This window comes from Quercus robur, chromosome 3, assembly GCF_932294415.1.
Source record: "Quercus robur chromosome 3, dhQueRobu3.1, whole genome shotgun sequence".
In the NCBI taxonomy this organism is placed as follows: domain Eukaryota; kingdom Viridiplantae; phylum Streptophyta; class Magnoliopsida; order Fagales; family Fagaceae; genus Quercus; species Quercus robur.
The window spans coordinates 1,624,011-1,645,777 of NC_065536.1; the positions used below are offsets into that span (position 1 = coordinate 1,624,011).

At 37.2% G+C, this 21,767-nt stretch overlaps 1 protein-coding gene across 1 annotated transcript; it reads left to right on the forward strand.

Moving 5' to 3' along the window:
* The first annotated feature begins 7,732 nt into the window (after positions 1-7,732).
* Positions 7,733-8,655, forward strand: LOC126716624 (uncharacterized). The gene has a single exon (XM_050417538.1). The coding sequence runs from the start codon at positions 7,848-7,850 to the stop codon at positions 8,490-8,492; it is 645 nt and encodes a 214-aa protein (XP_050273495.1). The 5' UTR covers positions 7,733-7,847; the 3' UTR covers positions 8,493-8,655.
* The last annotated feature ends 13,112 nt before the right edge of the window (positions 8,656-21,767 follow it).

Sequence of the window (21,767 nt, forward strand, 5' to 3'; positions counted from 1 at the left end):
CTATATATTTTAATTAAAAAAAAAATAAGCCCTGTTATTGGTCAACAAAATGCATTAAAAAGGCCTCATTGTATTCTAAAATGTAAAAGATTAAAAAGAAAAAGAAAAAAAAAAAAGAATAGTCAAACTTCAGCTAATAAAATTAAATTTTAGGAGACAAATTTTTTAATTCATTCTTGAAATATGCTAAAATCAAAATTAATAGCATACAAATTCATTAATAATACACAGTAATTGTCTTGAAATATGCTAAAATAGAGAATATAAATTTCAAAAACAAATGAAAAACCTCTCATCTCTCTATCTCTCTGCCTCTCCATCTATATTCTTACGGTCTTACCTTTCTTTTCTTCATCTTCATCTCGATTCTTGATCTTTTTCTATCAACTCAGTCAGTCAGTCTAGCTTGAAAGTTGAAATTTTTCTTCGTTGATTCCAGTGTACCAGTCTACCAGTCACCGAAGCCAGAGGTATTCTTCTTCAGTTCTTCCCCTCTTTCTCTTTGTCTTTCCGAAAATGAAGACTTCTGGTCTTCTATTTATTTAACTTAAATTATATATATTTTTAGTTTGTTTCGCACTCACTGCACAATTGTTAACTTGATGGGATGGGACACGTTTTTTGCCGCTTTGCTATGATGGCTTTTCTAATTCTGCCCCTCTTTGGACCCTTTTCAGCCATGAGAATTGATAGGACATGTTTTTTTTAAAAAAAAAAACTTAGCCATAGGATGATAGGAGTAGTGGATTACAAGCCGGAGTTTCTCACCTTTTTTTTTTTTTTTTATGGGAGTACAGCCCACAGACCACAGTTTTATAGCTTACACGGTTTCTCACTTTTTTCTTTTTTTTTTTTAATCCGATACTTTATTTATTATTATAAATTATTATACCAATTAATAATTTGATGCGTATCATATTAACTCATTTGTATTATAGTGATACTAATTTATTAAATCATGTATTAAGTTAATTTTTATTTGTGCAGGTTTAAACTTTAAAGTGGTCACGGCTTTAGAAAAATTGCAATAATTAGATTCTATTGTTCTATACTTTAAATTTTATTTTTAGTTAAATTATCATTTTTAATTATAAATTGTGTTTTATTTATCTATAAATATTTTCTCATTATAAATGTCTACTAGAAAATATTTTTCCGGATATGAAAAACTTCTAAAAAATAGAAAAATTGAAAAACAAATTGAATCTCAAAAAGGATCTATGGATAAATTTGTTACTAGTATTAAAAAAAAAACAAAATAGAAAGTTTGGGTGAAAATATTACAAATGAACAAGAAGCTTAACAAAAAGAGTTGGGAGATAATGAAATTATACAACAAAAAGAGAATAATGAAAATAGTCTTAATAATGTTCAAACATCTAATGTAACAATAATTAATAATGAAAAACAAAATAATTTAGAAGAAAATGAAAAAATGACTAACCTACTTACTAATAATATCTATGATCCAAGTCAATGGGTAAATATTGATACAAAATTAAGAGATTTATTAGTAGAAAGGCCCCATTTAAAATAATATATTATTTGATTAATATTTAATTATAAAAAAGTTCCATTTAAAATTTTCGCCTAAGGCCTCAAAAGTTGTTAAGCCCGCCTGTTCAGTCGTAAAGGACTTTGAAGATAGATTTGATATTTATGAAGTTTTGTGTAGAAAGAACCTGTTCATGAAGGTTTAATATATTGGTGCATGTCAGTTTTGCAGCTCCCTATGTAAATTCCCAATTGCTCAGATGCTAAAGGTGCAGTGCCTTGAATTTGGTCAAGTCATTAACTCTGCCCAAGTGTGAAGCACGAGGTGAAGTCCGGAGCTTGTGATGCTGTGGTGCCGAGTGTAAAGAAGTATCTAAGTGTAATTACTAATTACAGATTTCTTGTATAGACTACATGCCTATTGTAATCACTAGGTAGTATTAGATGGAACTAGTGCATGTGTTCAATTGTTAATGCACGTGACAAATTGGTAGATTGTTAGAAGTAGTTATGCCAGCTGGCATAAGTAGTTACTGGATCAGTTAGTTAGTTAGTTGGCCACTGATCAGAATTATGCATGTACAAATACAAATAGGCCTTTGGTCTTGTAAAGTGATCATACAGAAATGAGTCATCAATTAATTGCTCTTTGTCTTTCTCTTCTCCCTTAATTCAAAACTCGATTTAAACTATAAACAAAACCATCATTTGAGTTCTTAACAGATGGCAAAAAACCAAATAATTGCATGTCAAAGAGTACCTAAACGACATCATATTGATATTTCAATTTGTATCTGAGAATTATTTATGGTAATAATATAAAAAATCGTATTGATAATATTACATATATTTTTTGTACTTGTTAGATAATGTGAAATAGCTAACAGAAAAGGAAAAAGGAGAAGAATAAATAGGTAGCAGAACCCAGAGTTTATATGGTACATGTACTTTGAAAATAAGTTGCTGATTGTGGGGGAAGGCACACAGACAGACAGAGAGAGAGAGAGAGAGAGAGAGAGAGAGAGAGAGAGAGAGAGAGAGAGAGAGAGAGACCCCAAATCGGCTGGGCTGACTCGGCTGAGAGAGAGAGAGAACAGTGAGTTTTGGATTAGACCGGACCGGACCGAAATCAGTTTTTTTTTTTTTTAAATAAAACTAGTAATTTTTTACTTCATTTTATTCAAGAGTTGTGATTAAAATATCTTCTTCTTTTTTTTTCTTTTTTTTTGTTTTTTTTTTTGTTTTTTTTTTCTTTTTTTAACTCTTAATCTTCTCAACCATTTAAGAATAATTGCAATCTCAAAAATAAGGCTGGAGTGTAGTTAGCATAAACAATTATTTTTAAAATAAATTGTTTTTTTTTATAACGTTTTTACTTTTATTTAAAGGAAGGATTGCAGAGGAGACTAAGGCTCATGCCCTTAATTATTCAAAACCTACGCTTTTATGACCGCACATCTTAAACATGATAGTCATTCTATAAGTATAAGTTTAAGTCTTCAAAGAGGGAAAGCAACCAAAAAAAAAAAAAATTCCACCCTTTCCTTTTTATTATTAACAAAATTAATGAATTTAAGAGCAATCTTTACTTAATGGCCCCTCAAAAATTTTCAAAATTCTCCCTCTCCCTTTATTTTTATGAACAAAAACTTTATTTTTGAATGGATAATAATAGAAAATTTCAACCTATAACAACAAGAGACTACCAATTATGCTAACTAGAATCTATGAAAACTTTTTTAAGTTTATATATTGTTAAAAGTAATGCTAAATGTCAAGGGGAGTTGCAGGGTAGTGTGCATCAGGGAGCAGCTCAATGTGCATCACAAGAGCAGGGAAGCCTGCAATTGAATGCATTACATGGTGCATCTCAGTATCAGAAGCAAAACAGAGATACAAGCCTAAGTGATGAAGAATTAGAAGAGTTGTTGGAGTCCATTCCTTATCACGATCAGATCATACACTCTATACAAGGAATGATGCCAAGTGGATGTACACGTGTCATAGCTAGGTAGTGCTTAGCTGTAGTGATTAGCTGTAATGCATAGCTGTAATAATTCTCACCATAAAATCCGGAGAGGTAGTTACTCTGTTTTTAGTACATAACTGTGTATATAAGGATAGGTAGAGTGATATGGTAATTGATTTTCATTCATTTTTGTATTCATTTTTCATTCAATGAGAGAGAGTCTTTTTTACATGGTATCAGAGCTCAAATATTTTCTCTAGAATCTTCTCTCTTTCAATTGCTTCTCTCAGCTTCGAGGTCCTTCAATGGCGTCCTTAGAAACTGATGTTCCCTCAAATTCACACAACACACAATCCACGCATGCAAATGCAAATTCCAATGGGAATTCTAATGCTCCTAATCCGTACTTTCTCAGTTCCAATGAAAATCCAGGAAACATACTTGTCACTCAGCCACTGCTTGGAATGCGCAACTATCAGTCTTGGTCCAGAGCAATGGTTCTTGCTCTCACTGCCAAGAAGAAAATTGGCTTTATCAATGGAAAGATTCAGAAGCCAGATGTTGATTCACCTCTGTATGAGGATTGGGAAAGCTGCAATACCATGGTTCTTTCATGGTTGATCAATTCTATGCACGTTGATGTCTCTAGCAACATCATGTATTGCGAAACAGCAAGAGAGATGTGGCTTGAGTTGCAGCATGTGTTTTCACAAGGTAATGGTCCTAAGGTGTATGATTTACAGAGGGAAATTTCTCACATGTCTCAGAATCACATGTCAGTCACTGAGTATTACACAAAGTTCAAACGATTGTGGGATCAATTGTTGAATTTTGAGCCTCTTCCTGAATGTTCTTGTGGAGCAATGAAGATCTTGAATGCTTCGCATGACAAGGCCTATGTCATGAGGTTCTTGATGGGCTTGAATGAGAATTATGAGACTCTAAGAAGTCAAATTCTCATGTTAGAACCATTCCCTTCAATGAGCAGAGTTTACTCCTTGGTGCTTCAAGAAGAATCTCACAAGCATATTGGTCATGGAGCTGCTGGATCCTCTCAGTCAGATACTATGGCTATGTACACCAATTCCAAAGGAAACTTCAATTCTAATTGGAATAAAGGAAATGGTAAGAAGGAGAGACCTTTTTGCACACATTGCAATATGCAAGGGCATACAATTGATAAATGCTATAAATTGCATGGGTACCCTCCTGGTTACAAGCCTAAAGGGAAGTCTGGTGCCAATCAAGCATCATGTAATTCTGTCAATGGTGCAGACAAAGCCATGGTTGTCACAAATCAATGCCCTATTTCCAAGACACAATGTGAGCAACTTCTAGCCTTTCTCAACTCTGGAAGCACTAATTCAGGAGCTGGTTTTGGGGATGCTTCTCATGCAGCAAGTGTAAGTTCTTCTTGCATGTATACTGGTGTCGAAGGGCTGACTGGTATGGCATCTGATGTGGTGGGCACTTCTGCTTCACCCAATCTCAATACCAATGTTGCCTTTATGTCAGGTATACACTCTAATGTACCTTTTCTTCCTAGTCTAAAGCATTCAGTTTTTTCAGCCAATATTGTAGATAGGAATGCCTTTAACAGTTCAGATTGGGTGATTGACACAGGAGCAGCAGACCACATGGTGCATTCTTTATCATGTTTTACTACTGTTATAGCTACTGTAAACACCTTTGTTAATTTGCCTAATGGTGAAACAGCCTTAGTCACACATGTGGGAACTGTTAAAATTTCAGAAAACCTCATTCTTACCAATGTCTTATGTGTTCCATCATTCAGTTTTAATCTTCTTTCTGTTAGTCAATTGTCTAAAACCACTCTATGTTGTCTAATTTTCTTTGGCAACATGTGTTTCATCCAGGACCTTGCTCATTGGAGCACCATTGGTCTGGGTAGGGAGGTCAAAGGCCTTTATCTACTGCAAGCAAGTGTATCAACCTCATCAACTTGTTTTTCTTCAGCTGGTTTTGTTAATTCTGTTGTAAATACTGTTGTTCAGCCAGATATTTGGCATTCTAGATTAGGGCATTTGTCAAATGCCAAGTTGGCTTTGATAAGGAACACTAATGTACATATTTACAATGCTAATAAAGTGTTCAATTGTGACATTTGTCCATTGGCCAAGCAGAAACGGCTGCTCTTTACTATAAGTACTCATGTTTCAAATGAATGTTTTGATTTCATTCATTGTGATTTGTGGGGTCCTTTTTTTGTTCCTACTGTTGCTGGCTGCAAGTTTTTTTTAACCATTGTGGATGATTGCTCAAGGTGTACTTGGGTTTATTTACTCAAGCATAAGTCTCAAACACAATCCACTTTAGAGCAATTTTGCACTATGGTTGAAACACATTTTTCTAAGAAGATTAAAACCATTAGAACAGATAATGGTACTGAATTCATCATGTCTGATTTTTTTTCTAAAAAAGGCATACTACATCAACTTAGTTGTGTTCAAACCCCTCAACAAAATGCCATTGTTGAAAGAAAACACCAACATAGTTTGAATGTGGCAAGGGCTCTCAAATTTCAGTCTAATATTCCTTTGAAATTTTGGGGGCATTGCATCTTGACTGCTGTTTACTTGATAAATAGAACTCCTTCTTCAATTTTGTCAAATAAAACTCCTTTTGAGGTGCTTTTTGGTTTTAAGCCAACTTATGATCATTTGAGAGTGTTTGGGTGTCTTTGTTATGCCTCTACTCTTTCAAATCATAGGTCTAAGTTTGATCCTAGAGCTAGGAAATGTATTTTCTTAGGATATCCTTTTGGTGTTAAAGGTTACAATGTTTTGGATTTGACCACTAATACTATTTTCACTTCTAGAGATGTGATTTTCCATGAAAATGTTTTTCCTTTTTCTACTTCAGCTTCTGATTTCACAGATCCTTTTATTCTTGGGGTTGATACTACTACTGAAGGTGATTTGGGTACATTTGTCACTCTTGTTAGCATACCTGATGCACCACTTGATTCTTCAGAGTCTTTTCCCATGTCTGCTCATCCTTGTGTCAACGAACCCATTTCAGACTCTTCTCCTCATGATGTTTTGTCTAATGATTCCATTGCCTTGTCAGAATCTGTTCCTATTGTTGTTACTAACCCCCTCGCAGATCCACCACCAATCAGAAAGTCTACTAGAGTTCATAAAACTCCAGTGTATTTGCAAGATTATGCTTGTACTACAGCACTTGCATCACCAAGCACAGTTGCCACTTCTCATCCATCGGGCTCACCTTATGACATTTCAGCTTGCTTGACATATTCCCATTTGGTTCCTGCGTACAAGTCCTACTTAATGAATGTTAATGGGGGTCCTTTAACTCCTCAATATTTCTCTCAGGCTGTTCTTGATCCTTTGTGGAGAGAGGCTATGGACAAAGAGATTCAAGCCTTAGAAGCCACTAAGACTTGGGTTTTAACTCCCTTGCCTCCTGGTAAGAAACCCATTGGATGCAATAATGCCTTTCTCCATGGTGATCTTGATGAAGAAGTTTATATGGCCTTGCCACCTGGTTATCACAGAAAGGGGGAGTCCAGTTCTGATTCTGTTTCTGTTACAACAAGTCCTATGGTGTGCAAGCTTGTTAAGTCTCTTTATGGTCTCAAGCAAGCTTCCAGGCAATGGAATACCAAGCTTTCTACCACAATCTTAGCTCTTGGTTTTGTCCAATCACAGGCAGATCACTCCTTATTTGTTCACTCTAATGGTTCTCAATTCACTGCATTGCTGATCTATGTGGATGACATGGTCATTACAGGCAATGATTCAGCTTGTGTTCACAGGTTGAAGAAGTTGCTAGATCAGAAGTTTGGAATCAAGGACCTTGGTTCACTCAAATATTTTCTAGGACTTGAAATTGCTAGAAGCCCCAAAGGAATTAGTATTAATCAAAGGAAGTATGCTCTTGATATTCTTAAGGAAGCTGGTATGATTGGTTGCAAACCAGCTAGAACACCAATGGAGCAGCAACTAAAGCTGTCCAAAGGTGATGGAGAGTTGCTTAAAGATGCTGGGCAGTTTAGAAGATTAATTGGGAAATTAATGTACTTAACTTTGAGCAGACCAGATATAACCTATTCAATACATAGGCTTAGCCAATTCTTGGCACAACCAAGGGTTCCACATATGAGAGCAGCGACCAGGATCCTTCAATACCTCAAAGGCACACCTGGTCAAGGAGTATTTTTCCCTGTAGAGTCAGATTTGCAGCTGAAAACCTTCTGTGATGCAGATTGGGCAGGCTGCCCTAACAACAGGAAGTCCCTAACTGGTTATTGTGTTTTTTTAGGTGATGCTCTAATCTCTTGGAGGTCAAAAAAAAACAAGATGTAGTTTCAAGATCCTCTGCTGAAGCAGAGTATAGGTCTATGGTCACAACCTCTTGTGAAATCACTTGGTTATTGTATTTGTTGAGGGATTTACACATACCACATGATAAACCAGCCTTGATGTACTGTGACAACCAGGCAGCATTACATATCTCAGCAAATCCGGTTTTTCATGAAAGGTCAAAGCACATTGAAGCTGATTGCCATATAGTGAGGAATAAGATCTTGGATGGCACACTTAAAACCTTCTATGTATCCACACGAAATCAGTTAGCTAATATATTTACAAAGGCACTTGGAGTTGAAAGTTTTATGAGGTTATTGTCAAAACTGGGAGTGATTGATATTTTTAGTCATAAGATTCAATTTCCAGAATATACTAAGGATAATAGAGAAGCAAGAGCTTTGCTCTTGAGGGGGAGTGTTAAAAGTAATGCTAAATGTCAAGGGGAGTTGCAGGGTAGTGTGCATCAGGGAGCAGCTCAGTGTGCATCACAGGAGCAGGGAAGCCTGCAATTGAATGCATTACATGGTGCATCTCAGTATCAGAAGCAAAACAGAGATACAAGCCTAAGTGATGAAGACTTAGAAGAGTTGTTGGAGTCCATTCCTTATCACGATCAGATCATACACTCTATACCAGGAATGATGCCAAGTGGATGTACACGTGTCATAGCTAGGTAGTGCTTAGCTGTAGTGATTAGCTGCAATGCATAGCTGTAATAATTCTCACCATAAAATCCGGAGAGGTAGTTACTCTGTTTTTAGTACATAACTGTGTATATAAGGATAGGTAGAGTGATATGGTAATTGATTTTCATTCATTTTTGTATTCATTTTTCATTCAATGAGAGAGTCTTTTTTACATATATATATATATATATATATATACACACACATATATTTATGTTAAAAAATGTATAAAAACACTTATTTTTCATTTAGAGAATAAGTAGTGACCAGTGAGTGCAAAATCCTTAAACTCAGCTAACAAGATTGGCAATTTGGGCTGCAAAAGAAAGACGTGATAACTAAACAACAAAGGCCTTTTAACTCTTTATGTCCACAATCACCATCAATTTGATGTTTTGAAACGATAGCAAACTAATTGAACCTTTTTTTTTTTTTAAATTTCTTTGCAAATAACGTCGCAACTGGTTGGAAAATGAAATTTGTTATTCATCCCACCCAACAGAATGAGAAATAAGCATATCACAGTAACTTGCACTTTTGCCAGACAAAAATCAAAGAAGTAAAAAAAAAAAAAAAAAAAAAAAAAAAAATCATTTCCTATAGACTAGTAGTTGTACAGTGTTTGTAGCCGAAACATGGTTGAAAAAAGCTAGGCTAATTTATTTACGTGACAAGCTGAAATTCGATGGTATGATTGAGTTTTCAAGGGAAGGGAGAGGTGGAGGGGTGGTGATTTTTTGGAAGAAAGAAGTGGATTTCTCGGTTGATACTTACTCGCCAAATCATATTGATGTGATCATTAATAAAGGAAAGGAGGGGGAGTGGAGATTCACCAGTTTCTATGGGGAATCCGAAACAAGTAATCACTATATTTCATGGGCCACTTTGAGAAGGCTAAAAGCAAAATTTACTTTACCTTGGATATGTGCGGGGGACTTTAATGAAATTATCCGAGCCCATGAAAAATTGGGGGGGAGACATAGACCAAGTAGGCAAATGGAGAAGTTTAGGGACGTGTTGGATGAATGTGGCTTCCAAGATTTGGGATACAGTGGGAACAAATTCACTTGGTGCAATGGGCATGGGGAGGGACATACAGTGTGGGAGAGACTTGATAAAGTGGTTGGAACGGCGGATTGGCTCTCTATGTTTTCGGCTACGAAAGTTGTTCATTTGGAGTGTGGTACATTGGATCACAAGCCGATAATGATTCACTTACTGGGTATACCTAAGTGAGTGAACAAACCTTGGCGGTTTAAGCAAATGTGGATGAGGGATGAGGGGTGTAGAGAAGTCATTGAGGATGCATGGTCCCATGATTATCATGGCAATCCGATGAGTAGAGTGGAAGGAAAAGTGGAGAGGTTTCGAAAGAATTTGAAATGGTGGAGCAAAGTAGCTTTTGGTAATGTGACCCGAAGCCTTAGGGAGAAATAAAAGCTTTTGAGAGTGGCTGAGGAAGAGGCTATTAGGGGTGAAAGTTTCTCTCGGGTTCAAAGGTTGAAGTTAGAGATTTCGAAGCTTCTGGGTAAAGAAGAGCAAATGTGGAAACAACGATCTCGAGCTCTATGGTTGCAAGAGGGTGATAACAATACAAAGTTTTTCCATAGTAGAACGTCTCATCGGTTTAGAAGGAATTGTATTAACACTCTTGAAGATCCGAGTGGGGAGGTATGCACGGATGAGGATGGGATTTCTCAGATTCTGGTCAATTACTACCAACTCCTTTTTAACTCTTCAAATCCGTCTAGGATGGAGGAAGTTGTGGTAGGTGTGCCTTGCTCTGTAACGAAAGATATGAATGAAGTGCTAAATGGGGAGTATACTAAGGAAGAGGTGGTCACGACTCTGAATCAAATGGAACCTTTGAAGGCCCTAGGTCCGGATGGTCTTCCTCCTCTTTTCTTTCAGCACTATTAGCCGTCAGTGGGCACAGATGTGATTGAAGCGGTGTTAAGTTGTCTTGCTTCGGGTGTCATCCCTCCATCCATAAACTAGACATTCATCACTCTCATTCCTAAGGTAAAGAGTCCCACAAAAGTCTCTAAATATCGCCCTATTTCTTTATGTAATATAATTTATAAGCTTGTATCAAAGGTGATCGCAAACAGGCTTAAAGGGGTACTACCCTTGATTATTTCAGAATCTCAAAGTGCTTTCCAATCGGACAAAGCAATTTCCGATAACATCCTTGTAGCTTTTGAGACTTTGCACCATATGAAGAACCAAAAACAAAAAAAAAGGGGGGGGGGTTTTATGGCCTTAAAGCTTGATATGAGTAAGGCTTACGATAGGGTGGAGTGGAGTTTCTTGGAGGTCACTATGATGAAGATGGGTTTTGATGAAGATTGAGATAATTAATGAGTTGGGGGTAAGTGAAGTGTGGGAGTATGAGAAGTACCTTGGTCTTCCAGCGGTGGTGGGAAGGAATAAAAAGGCAAGCCTTAATTTCATTAAGGAGAGAGTTTGAAATAAGCTTCAAGGTTGAAAGGAAAAGCTTCTCTCACAAGCGGGAAGGGAGGTGCTCCAAAAGGCGGTAGTCCAAGCTATACCCACCTTTGCGATGGGTTGCTTCAAGCTCCCATCCGGACTACTACATGACATAGAAATGATGATAAGGAAATTTTGGTGGGGCCAACGGGGTGATCAATGTAAGATTCATTGGAAGAATTGGGAAACTATGTGTAAGCCTAAGGCATTAGGAGGTATGGGTTTTAAAGACTTGGAGAAATTTAATGAGGCTATGCTTGCTAAGCAAGTGTGGAGACTACTAGTGGACAAATCGTCTCTCTTTTACCGGGTCTTTAGTGCGAAGTATTTCCCAAGTGGGTCAGTCTTTGATGCTAAGGTAGCATCGGGATCGTTTGCATGGAAGAGCATAATAAAGGCCTCAAAGTTGGTTCAGTTGGGTTTACTTTGGAGAGTAGGGAATGGCTCTAAGATAAATATATACAGTGACAGGTGGCTGCCTGGGGGGGCCTCGGCTTGTGTAGTTTCTCCAAGAATTGAAAGAGTTTCAAATTGGACAGTTGCAAATCTGTTGGAGTCGGGTGGAGGGGGCTGGAATGAGCAACTAGTGGATGACATCTTCCTGCCTTTTGAAGCCCAAAGAATCAAGAGTATTCCCGTGTGTCACGGATCAAGAGGACTGCCTCTCTTGGCCGAGATGCAGGTCAGGTTCCTACTCCGTAAAATCTGGCTATAAGTTGTTGTGGGAGTCTGAGATGAACTCCCTGCCTTCCAGCTCAGATTCAGAGGTGATTAAACATTTCTGGAAGGATATTTGGCGATTGAAAGTGCCAAATAAGGTGAAGGTATTTCTATGGCGAGCTTGCTCAAGAGCTCTCCCAACGAAGGTTAATCTCCAAAAAAGAAGGGTGGTGGATAACTCGATGTGTGACCAATGTGGATGCATGATTGAAGATGAGTTTCACGCTCTATAGGACTGCGAGATGGTTCATGAGGCGTGGGCGCTAGCTTTTGGGGAGGTGAGGAGAAAGGGCCAGAGTCTTAAAGTCATGAGCGACCTTGTGAGTGTTACCAAGGCAGAAGGTTTAAGTCTGGAGTTGTTTGCGATGATGGCGTGGCTGATCTGGATGCGGAGAAACAAGTTGAGAGCAAACGATAATCCTCAGCCATGCTCTAGAGTCGCCTACTCTGCCTCGGCTCTGTTGGATAAATTTCAGCATAGGAAATAGACCCAGCCCGGTGGTGTGGCAGCCTCCATCTGGATGTTCAATCAAAGTTAACTTCGATGGGGCAGTGTTCAGTGAGGATCAGGAAGCTGGTATTGGAATGGTCATTCGCAACAACCAAGGGCAGGTGCTAGCGGCGCTATCGGAGAAGGTGCGGATGCCAGCTACAGTGGAAGTTCTTGAGATGTTGGCGGCTAGGAAATCTGCTATTTTTGCCAGGGACCTCAGTTTCAGCCAGGTGTGTTTTGAAGGCAACGCTGAACTAGTGGTAAAGTGCTTACAGTCGGGTATGGTTTCAAATGCATTGGTTGGCCTTTGGTAAAAGACTTTATGTCTATAAGGAGGCACTTTCAGTCCTCTAATGTCATCCATGTCAGGCGGCAAGACAACAATGTTGCCCATGCTCTAGCTAAGGATGCTAAATTTTCTTTTCCTTTAAGGGTTTGGATGGAGGAAGTTCCTCCAAATATTTCTTGTTTTGTTGTAAAAGATTTGCCTTAGTTTATTGAATTTTTCTCTCCCCGAGTTGGGGGGTTCCTCAAAAAAAAAAAAAGACTATCTCGGGCCCCAGAATATCAATTCCTACAGTAGACTCTACTACTATGTATCTACACGCCTTTGTAGTCAATCACTTAAATCTATCTACGGTTCAATCACTAAGACAAAGTATCTATCTAAACCATGAAAATTAGCAAACTAAACTCCAAGCCCTAAAACATTAGGTTAGAATTTACATAAGATGAAAATTGGTCATCTATCTCACCTTTCATCTGCCACCATATTCTATGGATTATTGAGGAAATGTGCCATGACACGCTTGCTTGCTGACAATATGAAATGGTAAAGGAATTTCTTCCACAGCCCTTCTCAAATGTGTATCCGTGTGTGATAATTTGCTTCATCACAAAATGTACTTCCCCAAATAATATGATCTGATTTTTGGTTCAAAAGAGGGCAAAAGAAGTTAAATATTTTAGCATGAGGCAAATATGGCTATAGCAAATGATAAGGAAAAGCAAACAGATGATTAAGTAGAAATATTGAGATATACCTTATAGTAGAAGAGTATATAATCTAATTAACGAAGCCAAGGTATTTGTAGTTTCTTCTTCTTGCTTGATGATCACCTACTGGCTACTATACATCAAACTCTTCCATATAAGAAAATACTTCAAACTCCCATTTAGTTCATTCTTGTCCATTCAGTCCATTTTGGTCTTACTTTAGTCTATTTGGTCCATTCTGATCCCTTCGGTCCACTTAGGTCCGTTTCGGTTTACTATGGTCCACTTCAGTCTACTTTGATTATGCTTTGGGAGGAGAGGTTTGTGTATATAGAGAAGCTACTTTATTGGCAATTATGTCATATTTTTAGCGTCATGATAGTAAGTTTTTGATCAAATTACATTTTTCTTATGTTATTTAAGTCTTGTATTTTTTTTTTCTAATATAAGTGATGAATTTACTTATATTTGCTTTCTCTTTAGGTCATTCAAAACATATAGAAGATGAACCATTTATAAGGAGTACTAGAAACAAATTCCAACCACAAATTATGTTATTTACAAAATATCTTGATTTATATAATAATTGAATGTAAAATATATTATGTTTCCTAAAAAAAATTACAAAATTTAAACATTTTCAAATAACAAATATAGATAGCTTTTTAAAAAATTAAATCTATTATATTATATCAATTATAATTTGTTAGAAAATAATCATATCATTTTAAGAAGGATTTGAGACTAACACTTACAAATCTTATCTACAATTTTCAATTTTCAATTTTCACTTAACAAAAAAACAAATCGTCAAATTTTTTCGTGTATCACACAAGTTTGCTACTAATGATTAGTAAAAAAGAAGATAAAAGATAAAGCTAAAATATCCAAATATCAAATATGCCTTACAGTAGAAGAGTACATATTCGAACTAAATAAGCTAACGTAGCATGATGGTCACCTTGTGTACTTCGGACACTTCCATGTAACGAAATACTTCAAAGTAGGACAAGAAACAAGCATACGCAACATTACTTTATAAATTGATAACTAGCAAGTACCTAACCCAAATAACTTAAAATTTTGATATATAATAAAAACATTTTTAAGCTTTGAAGGCCCCTTACATGATAACAAACCCAACCAGTACTTCATACATAAACGCAGCCCAACAGCTTCTTCAAGTCAGCAATCCTAACCTCCAAAGCCTCAAGCTTAGCCATTGCCCTTACACTGAACAGCAAGTGGTCAAGAAGAACATCCAAGTCAGAGCCTGGTTTTACCATCTCTAGCTCTCACTACATTGCCCCACTCTAGCAACCTGGTCTCATTGATGGTGTCCAAACTTAAATGGTGCACGTCCATCAATACCTCACACAGCAGGTTGATCATAAAATGGTCAGTGATTGCTCCAATCTTGAAGCCTGCAGTATAAAGTCACCATAACGTCCCACTAATTGATCCAGCAGAATGACAGTCAGCTTATTGAGAGCCTTCCAATGACCAAAACCGAGGGGCAAGTCTAGCACTGTATTTCTTGTGTTTGAACCTCTCCATGAAAGCTTCCAGTTCTGTCGTGGTAGATGCAGCCATATTACCAACTCGCGTCAAAATGTCTGAGTCAAAGCTCAAAACTCTCTCTGCTAAAGCAAGGCCCTGGGATGCAAGCTCATTAACCACATGAAGAAGAAAATCCTGGCAAGAACCAAAAGAGAGGGGAAGTCGTAATTGTAAGATCTTACCTCCTAGAAGCAAATCTCCATTCTAACAGTCTTTCTGTTGGTTTTTCTCATCTGCAGCTGTAAAAATGACTGCTACTCAAGTTTCCTTAAGAGTAACATTATATGCAAACAAAAAGGTTTTGCTCCAAGGGCCTAAATCCGGAATCGGATCTGTAGCTAGCATTACCAGAGTGGCATCTGAGGTCTTTCTATAGGCTATGAAGTGAGTCACCTTCGAATAACTATCAACCACAGCAAAAACAGAATCCCACTGCTTGGGCTTCTCCCCAGAATTAGTAGTGTTCAAAAAATTTATATTTAAATTAGTATCGAGTATACAAATAAATTCCACTTCTTAACACAAGCAATTTAAGTACTTTCGAAATTACATCCCTATAATGACAAACTTGATAACCAGTCATTCATATTCAAACAACAAAAAAGATAGGAAAAGAAAAATTTACAGTTATACATAAAGCCAGTTGCCAGGTTTTGCTATTCATATGTCACTGCTCAACATTTTTTCATCTTAACATCCATGACATGTTACATTTACATTGTTGATTAGAGCCTGATCTTGAAGCATTTGTGTACGAATTGAGTATAGAGCTTTGTATACAAGGACAGAGCTATAGCGAGAAGAGAGAGGGAGCTCTGTCGCTCTGCCGTATAGAGACTTGCAATTCTACCTATGGAGCTTTCTCAATTAGCTATCTTGTACCACCAGAATGTAAGACATGGATATTGAGGTGCATCGTTGCTTAACAGCTTTGACCAGTATAAACTACACTTCTCCAATAGGTTTCGCCTGCACAAGTTTTACAAACAAGTTGTTGCTTCAGGATGAAGGGGACAAAATACCAAAAATATATATATATATACACACACACTTATGATCAAAGCGTGGGAAATAAAAATTTTCAACAAAATTTATTACGGCAAATACAAAGGAAATTTTTTTATTTTGACATCAAAATGATTCTATCAATTGAAAATAATCATTAATCAGCAACAATAAAAAGTCTTAGGCTCAAACCCATTCCAAGATCAATCTGGTTTTTTGATTCCTCATCCACAAATTCTAGAAAACTCTCAGAAAGGAATACACTACACAGAATATCATAGAAATTTTCTGTGTGCTGGATGTAAGACCATTAATGCAATGTAGCATTATGTTGAATTGAAGCCAAAGGAAAAGCAACAATATTTACCAAAATTCCAAATTGTGCAAGAGTAAGATAAATTAGCAATTCATTGACTATATTTAAAACTTATTAACTACAAGGTGGAATGATGTCGAGCAATTTTATTGGAATAATATAAAAAATCATAGTGATGATTAATCACACAAAGAATATATATATATATATATATAAAGCTAACAGAAAAGCACCTTAATTATGAGGGGAAAAAAACAGAAAGAAAATAAAATAAAAACGCAGACCTGCAATTTAAACCTGATGATGAGGAGAATATAAGGGACATTATGGGCACAACAGATGAAATTTGAGGTCAATCTCAAATCTTCATCACTATAAAACTCGACACTGTAGTACACAACACCATCTCCATGCTTGTAACTTCAAACACTCTCTGGCTACAAGCGAAATGAGCTTCATTTGTGATATGAATCATGAGTGACAACCATACCAAAAGATTAATGTGGACGAAGATATATGAAACTAGATGGTAGCATGCCAGATAGAGAACCTAGAAAGCCAGCAGAGGAATAATGAAGCACCAATTCGAGAAAATTTGGACATTGGCAATATTAGTATGTAAAAAGGAAAAACTTACTTACCTTGATAGTTCAAAATCCATGCTCGCATCCCCAAGTGCTCACCGAATGTCCTTTCTCTGTCCTCAGTGGTCTATTGTAAAGCAAGGAATGTTTTCAAGTGGCTGGGATTTAGGGCTTATTCAGGTTAACAGGCATCATTAGAAGTAATTAGAATAATAATACTTTTAATCACAATGGACATCAATGACAATGATCTAAAGTGAATATATAGTAGCTTAACCTTAAATTGAAAGAGCTATAACATGTTAAGAGGAATTTCAAAGTTTATGCATTATTCAAGGGATGAGCACCACGAGCTATACACAAGCAATCAAAAGACTAGTACTAAAAAGGTGACTAATAGGGGACAGACTATATCCTGCAGCACAATGCTAATTACTACAGTAAACTTTACTACTATGCCTTGCAAATTTTTTAACTCATATGCAAGATGAGGAGCATAAAAATAACCCAGAAAATATAATCCTAATTCCTACAACAAAACAGAACTACAAAGGACTTTATTCAAATGAGAAGCAGCAATTAGTATGGATTTGACAATCAAACAAACAAATGGGAGTTAAAGGAAAAATATACCATATAATATATTTTGAGAGGCATTATCTTCATCACTTTCCTTTGTGAGTGGTGTCAAGCTTGGGCTCATTTCCTTCCTCAATTGAATCCTTGATGTTGCTGATGGGGTTTCCACTTTGAGATTGATCTTATCTTCTTCATCCATTGTAAATAATCTGTCCATATGGTATGTGTTAATCTGTTGGTCTAATGCTATTTGTAACAACTAGAGGACTTTGTCTATAATCTGAATTCATGTATGATAAACAGAAGAAGATTGTTTTGAGATTTAATAATAGATTAAACCAGGAGATGAGCAGGATATGACATTGTCAATGATTTTAGGAGGTCTAGCTGCAAAATCTTTTGACAGTACTCCAAATTTCCTACCGAGAAGAGTACTCTTTAACACAAGTTAAAAATGTATAGATTATAATTTTGTAGCAACATCTTAATATCACATGGTCCGTCCTTTCAAAATCAGGGAACTCAAAAAACTCCAATTTTAACTCCATAAAACAAAAACCCCAATAAAATGGTAAATCAATTTACATTACCTCATAAACCACAAAATCCGCTCTTGACCTATGTCTATTCCCATTAAGTAAAACTGATGAGATTCAAATCAAAAACTATCAAACAGATATAGTGGAGCTGTTTGCAAGGTTGAGGCAGCAATGAAAAGTTAAATATTAAAGTTACCAATAGCAGGGAAGATATTTTTAGTAGATTCCTCGATCCTGAATGTTGTAGACAGTTTTAAAGGTGCCACTAGAACCTCACATTCTCCCAATTATGGTGCCATAAATAAAATTTCAGTCATTTGCATAACCATTCCCTCTTATATGGACCATGGTTTTGAGAATAACCAGTTAAAGTGAAAGTTTAAATATGTGTATAAACACCCTTGAACGTTTAGACCCCCAATTTACAAATTAACCAATTCAAGCTTTATGTGTATAAACAACTAGTATGCGGAAAATGAACATAAGCTATAATATAGAATTGAAAAAACTATCTAAGCCAAATTAAAATCACAACCAACAGCAGATAATAAAAGGCAAAGATAAAAGGGAAGGAAGATGCAAACATAAAGACAACACGCGATGTGTTATCGAAGAGGAAACCGAAACCCTCGGCGTAAAACCTCTCCGCCGCCCTCCAACCGGTAAACAATCCACTAGAAAATGTAGTTGGGATACATGAACAACAATAGATCCTCCAAGCGTAATCTACCCGGTGCACCTAAGCCCTCCAAGCTTCTTGCTCCAACGAGATTGCGCCGAACCTTTTTCTTTTCTAGCTTCCTGGATTCCGCTACTAGACCGTAGCATCAACCAATGTAAATTAGTTCCTTCCTAACTGCTTCCCAGAACACCAAACAGCCCTCTCACAGTGATGAATATGGTGAGAACAAGGTTTTGGTAAAATGCCTCTCAAGGGTTTGACAATGGAGAGGAAGAGAGATGAGGAATTTGAAGAGACTCTAATGTTAGATTGTAGATGAATCAATCTTGTTTTACTCTAGGGTTTCTCTCTCAAAATTCTCTCTGAAAGCTCTCTTTCATTTGTGGGTATAAGGGGTATTTATACTAGGGTGAGAGGAGAATGTGAAACGTCAGGTTTTTCAAAACAGGGGTGGCTCACGGCTTGGCCTCGCGACTTGACTAAGTCGCGAGACCCAGTCGCGAGATAACCGTATGGCCAGTTGTCCTGTTTTGTCCTGTAGTGCTCCAGCTAGCATGACTGTTCACCTTCTAGCATGCTTGGCACGTGTGCTGCATCTGGCAGCTTGCAGCCACGAGTCACCCGCGAGATCAAGCCGCGAGTCTCTGTTTTCTTGCACACTCTTGAGCAATCAACATTCTATCTCACTCACTACCCTTACAACAAACCCACCTAAATACAGGGTTACTAAATGCTGAAATACAAGCAAATTTGGCATGGAATAAAGCCAATAAGATGGTTGATTACATTCAACCTTACAATCTCCCCCTTTGGCTATTCTGTGACAAAACCCTAAAACAGACTCTAGATTTAACATGTGAGTTGGGAACAGTTGAGCAAAACTCACTCACACCTAACTCTAGGAGCTGTGAAGCACTTGAATCATAAGAACATGAAACTCCTGAAACACAACAATACACCATGATCATTGTATGCAGAAAAGTATGAAATGCATATGAAACAGGCTTAAGGTGATCGAGCAAGGATAAAGTGAAGTTTCAAATCATAACTTGATCAACCACGTAATCACCACAAGGTAGTGATCACAGTGTTCATTCACACTTGGAATGAACACTTGAACATACAAGTTAACAAGAACAAAGCAAGTTACTTGAATGCCTAACACTCAACCAATGCATAATACACTAAGTATATGCATCTAGGAACAATCCTACAAGGGCACAAGAGTGACAGTACTTAAAAGAAAATGCAATACATTTAGATAGAAGTACTGATTTAAACAAAGCATAAAAGGCTGCATAAAGCATAGTACAAACCATAAAGCCTACATATTTGCATAAAACATAACCCTAAAAGCTTACATAAGCAACATGGGTACAAAAACAATATAACAACTTAAACTGAAGAAAATATAACATCTTAAACTGAAGAAGAATGCAGAAACACTCCCCTTTAGGTAATATCCTCCCCCTCTGATCAGGCTATCACTCCCCCTTTTTGTCATGGAATAGGCCATACATTCTTTTCTAGCCTTCTCTGAATCTGATCCAATTGAGTTTGAAGTGAGGTAAACTTCATATCCCATCGAGTGCTGTGATGGTGTAGAGTAGATGTGAGTCCAGACATCTTTGTATTCAACTTGTGTATAGAGGATACAATGTGATCAAGTTTTTCATCTAGGGAGAGAGTGCTGAAATGAGAGCCACTGTGAGATGCGAAAGTTTCCGGTTTGGCTCTCTTCCGACCATGTCCAATGCTTGCGTTGAATGTACGCATGTTGATTGGACTCAGTTTTGAGTGAGGAGATTCATCTGCCGTTGGATAAATTCCCTTGAGCTTCAAGATCCTTGAAATGAGACAACAGAAAGGAATGCACGTTCGGGACTCAGTTCGTAGAACTGTTTTGCGTAGAACATGAAAGATATGAGCACAGATGTCAATTTCTACATCAGAGATTAGATCATGAAGAAACAAAGCACAACCGAGGTTCATATACCCAGTGCTTGATAAGGGGTACAAATTGTGAAACATCACAATTGTAAGCACTCTCAGTTTTGGAGGAAAAGAGGAAACACTGACGGAGTTTCCATTGGATGAGAATTCCAAGTCTTGTCCAAGACCCTCCTTGAGAAGTTCCTCATCAGGACAAAGATCATCATAAACCGGTGAGTGTCGAAGCATTGGTCGGTTGATGTGAAGGATCTCTGCCAAATATGCAGGAGAGACTAAAAAACTCTTTTTCCTAACCCAGCACTTAAGTTCATCTCCTTCTACAATCGCGTTGGCATAAAATTCCTTTACCAAATCTTCATATGCGTCATCCAGATCAAAGAGAAGATAATTCCAATCCTTGTGAGCAAACCATTTCGGAATGTCAGTGTCATGAAGTGATGATTGATCAACAGGTCTTTCTAGTAATAGTGTAGCATTTTGGAAATAATTCTCATGAGACTGATAGGCAGCATAGGATCTGAACTTGTTGGGATCGAATCTTTTTGATGAAGAACGAGTCCCTTTTGTTTGAGGTAAGTAGTCATCAACATCAATGACATGTTCCTTCCCTTTGGAACTGCCTCCTTTCATAGCTGCTTTCCTGAATGGTGAGAGTTCTAGTTTGAATCATGAATAGAGGAAAAAAAAAAAGGAACACAATCCAACAGACATTATTAGCAGTGGGTTAGTGTCAATTTAGGGATAATGAAGAAACCCTAAAAGCAAGATGGAAATATCCAGAAAATAGCAATGAGGGACAAAAATGGCCCAAATGTAGCTACACAATAGAGTGGGTCAGATTAAAACCACACAAAAATGAGAACATCATACACTCAAGTGGTCAAACACAGGTAAGAGAAATATGAACACCAAGGAGAACACAAAAAAATGAGGAAAAGGCAAAACAAAGAGTAGAGAACAAAACCCATACCTTTCCTTGAAGATAGATTGAATGGTAACAAGTTGTTGAAAGAATTTGAAGATTACCATAGTGATGATGCATAAGTGAAAGTAAGATCAGAAAATGAACAGACACAGAGTGCAAGACAGGCAAATGAGAACCCCTTTTTGAGAAAAGTGTTGAAAATGAGCTCATATTGCAGAACACGCGATTTTCGCGACTGAAGTGAGTCGCCAACAAGTCGCCAGGTCAAGCCGCCAAAACACTCAAAGACAAAATTTTGAAAAATTTTCTAAGTATTTTTCGCGACTGGAAGGTCTACCCGCGAAGGAGTCGCGAGTTGAGCCGTGAAAATCTCTAAGTAACCCTCGCGACTGGACCTTCCACTCGCGAACAAGTCGCCAAAATT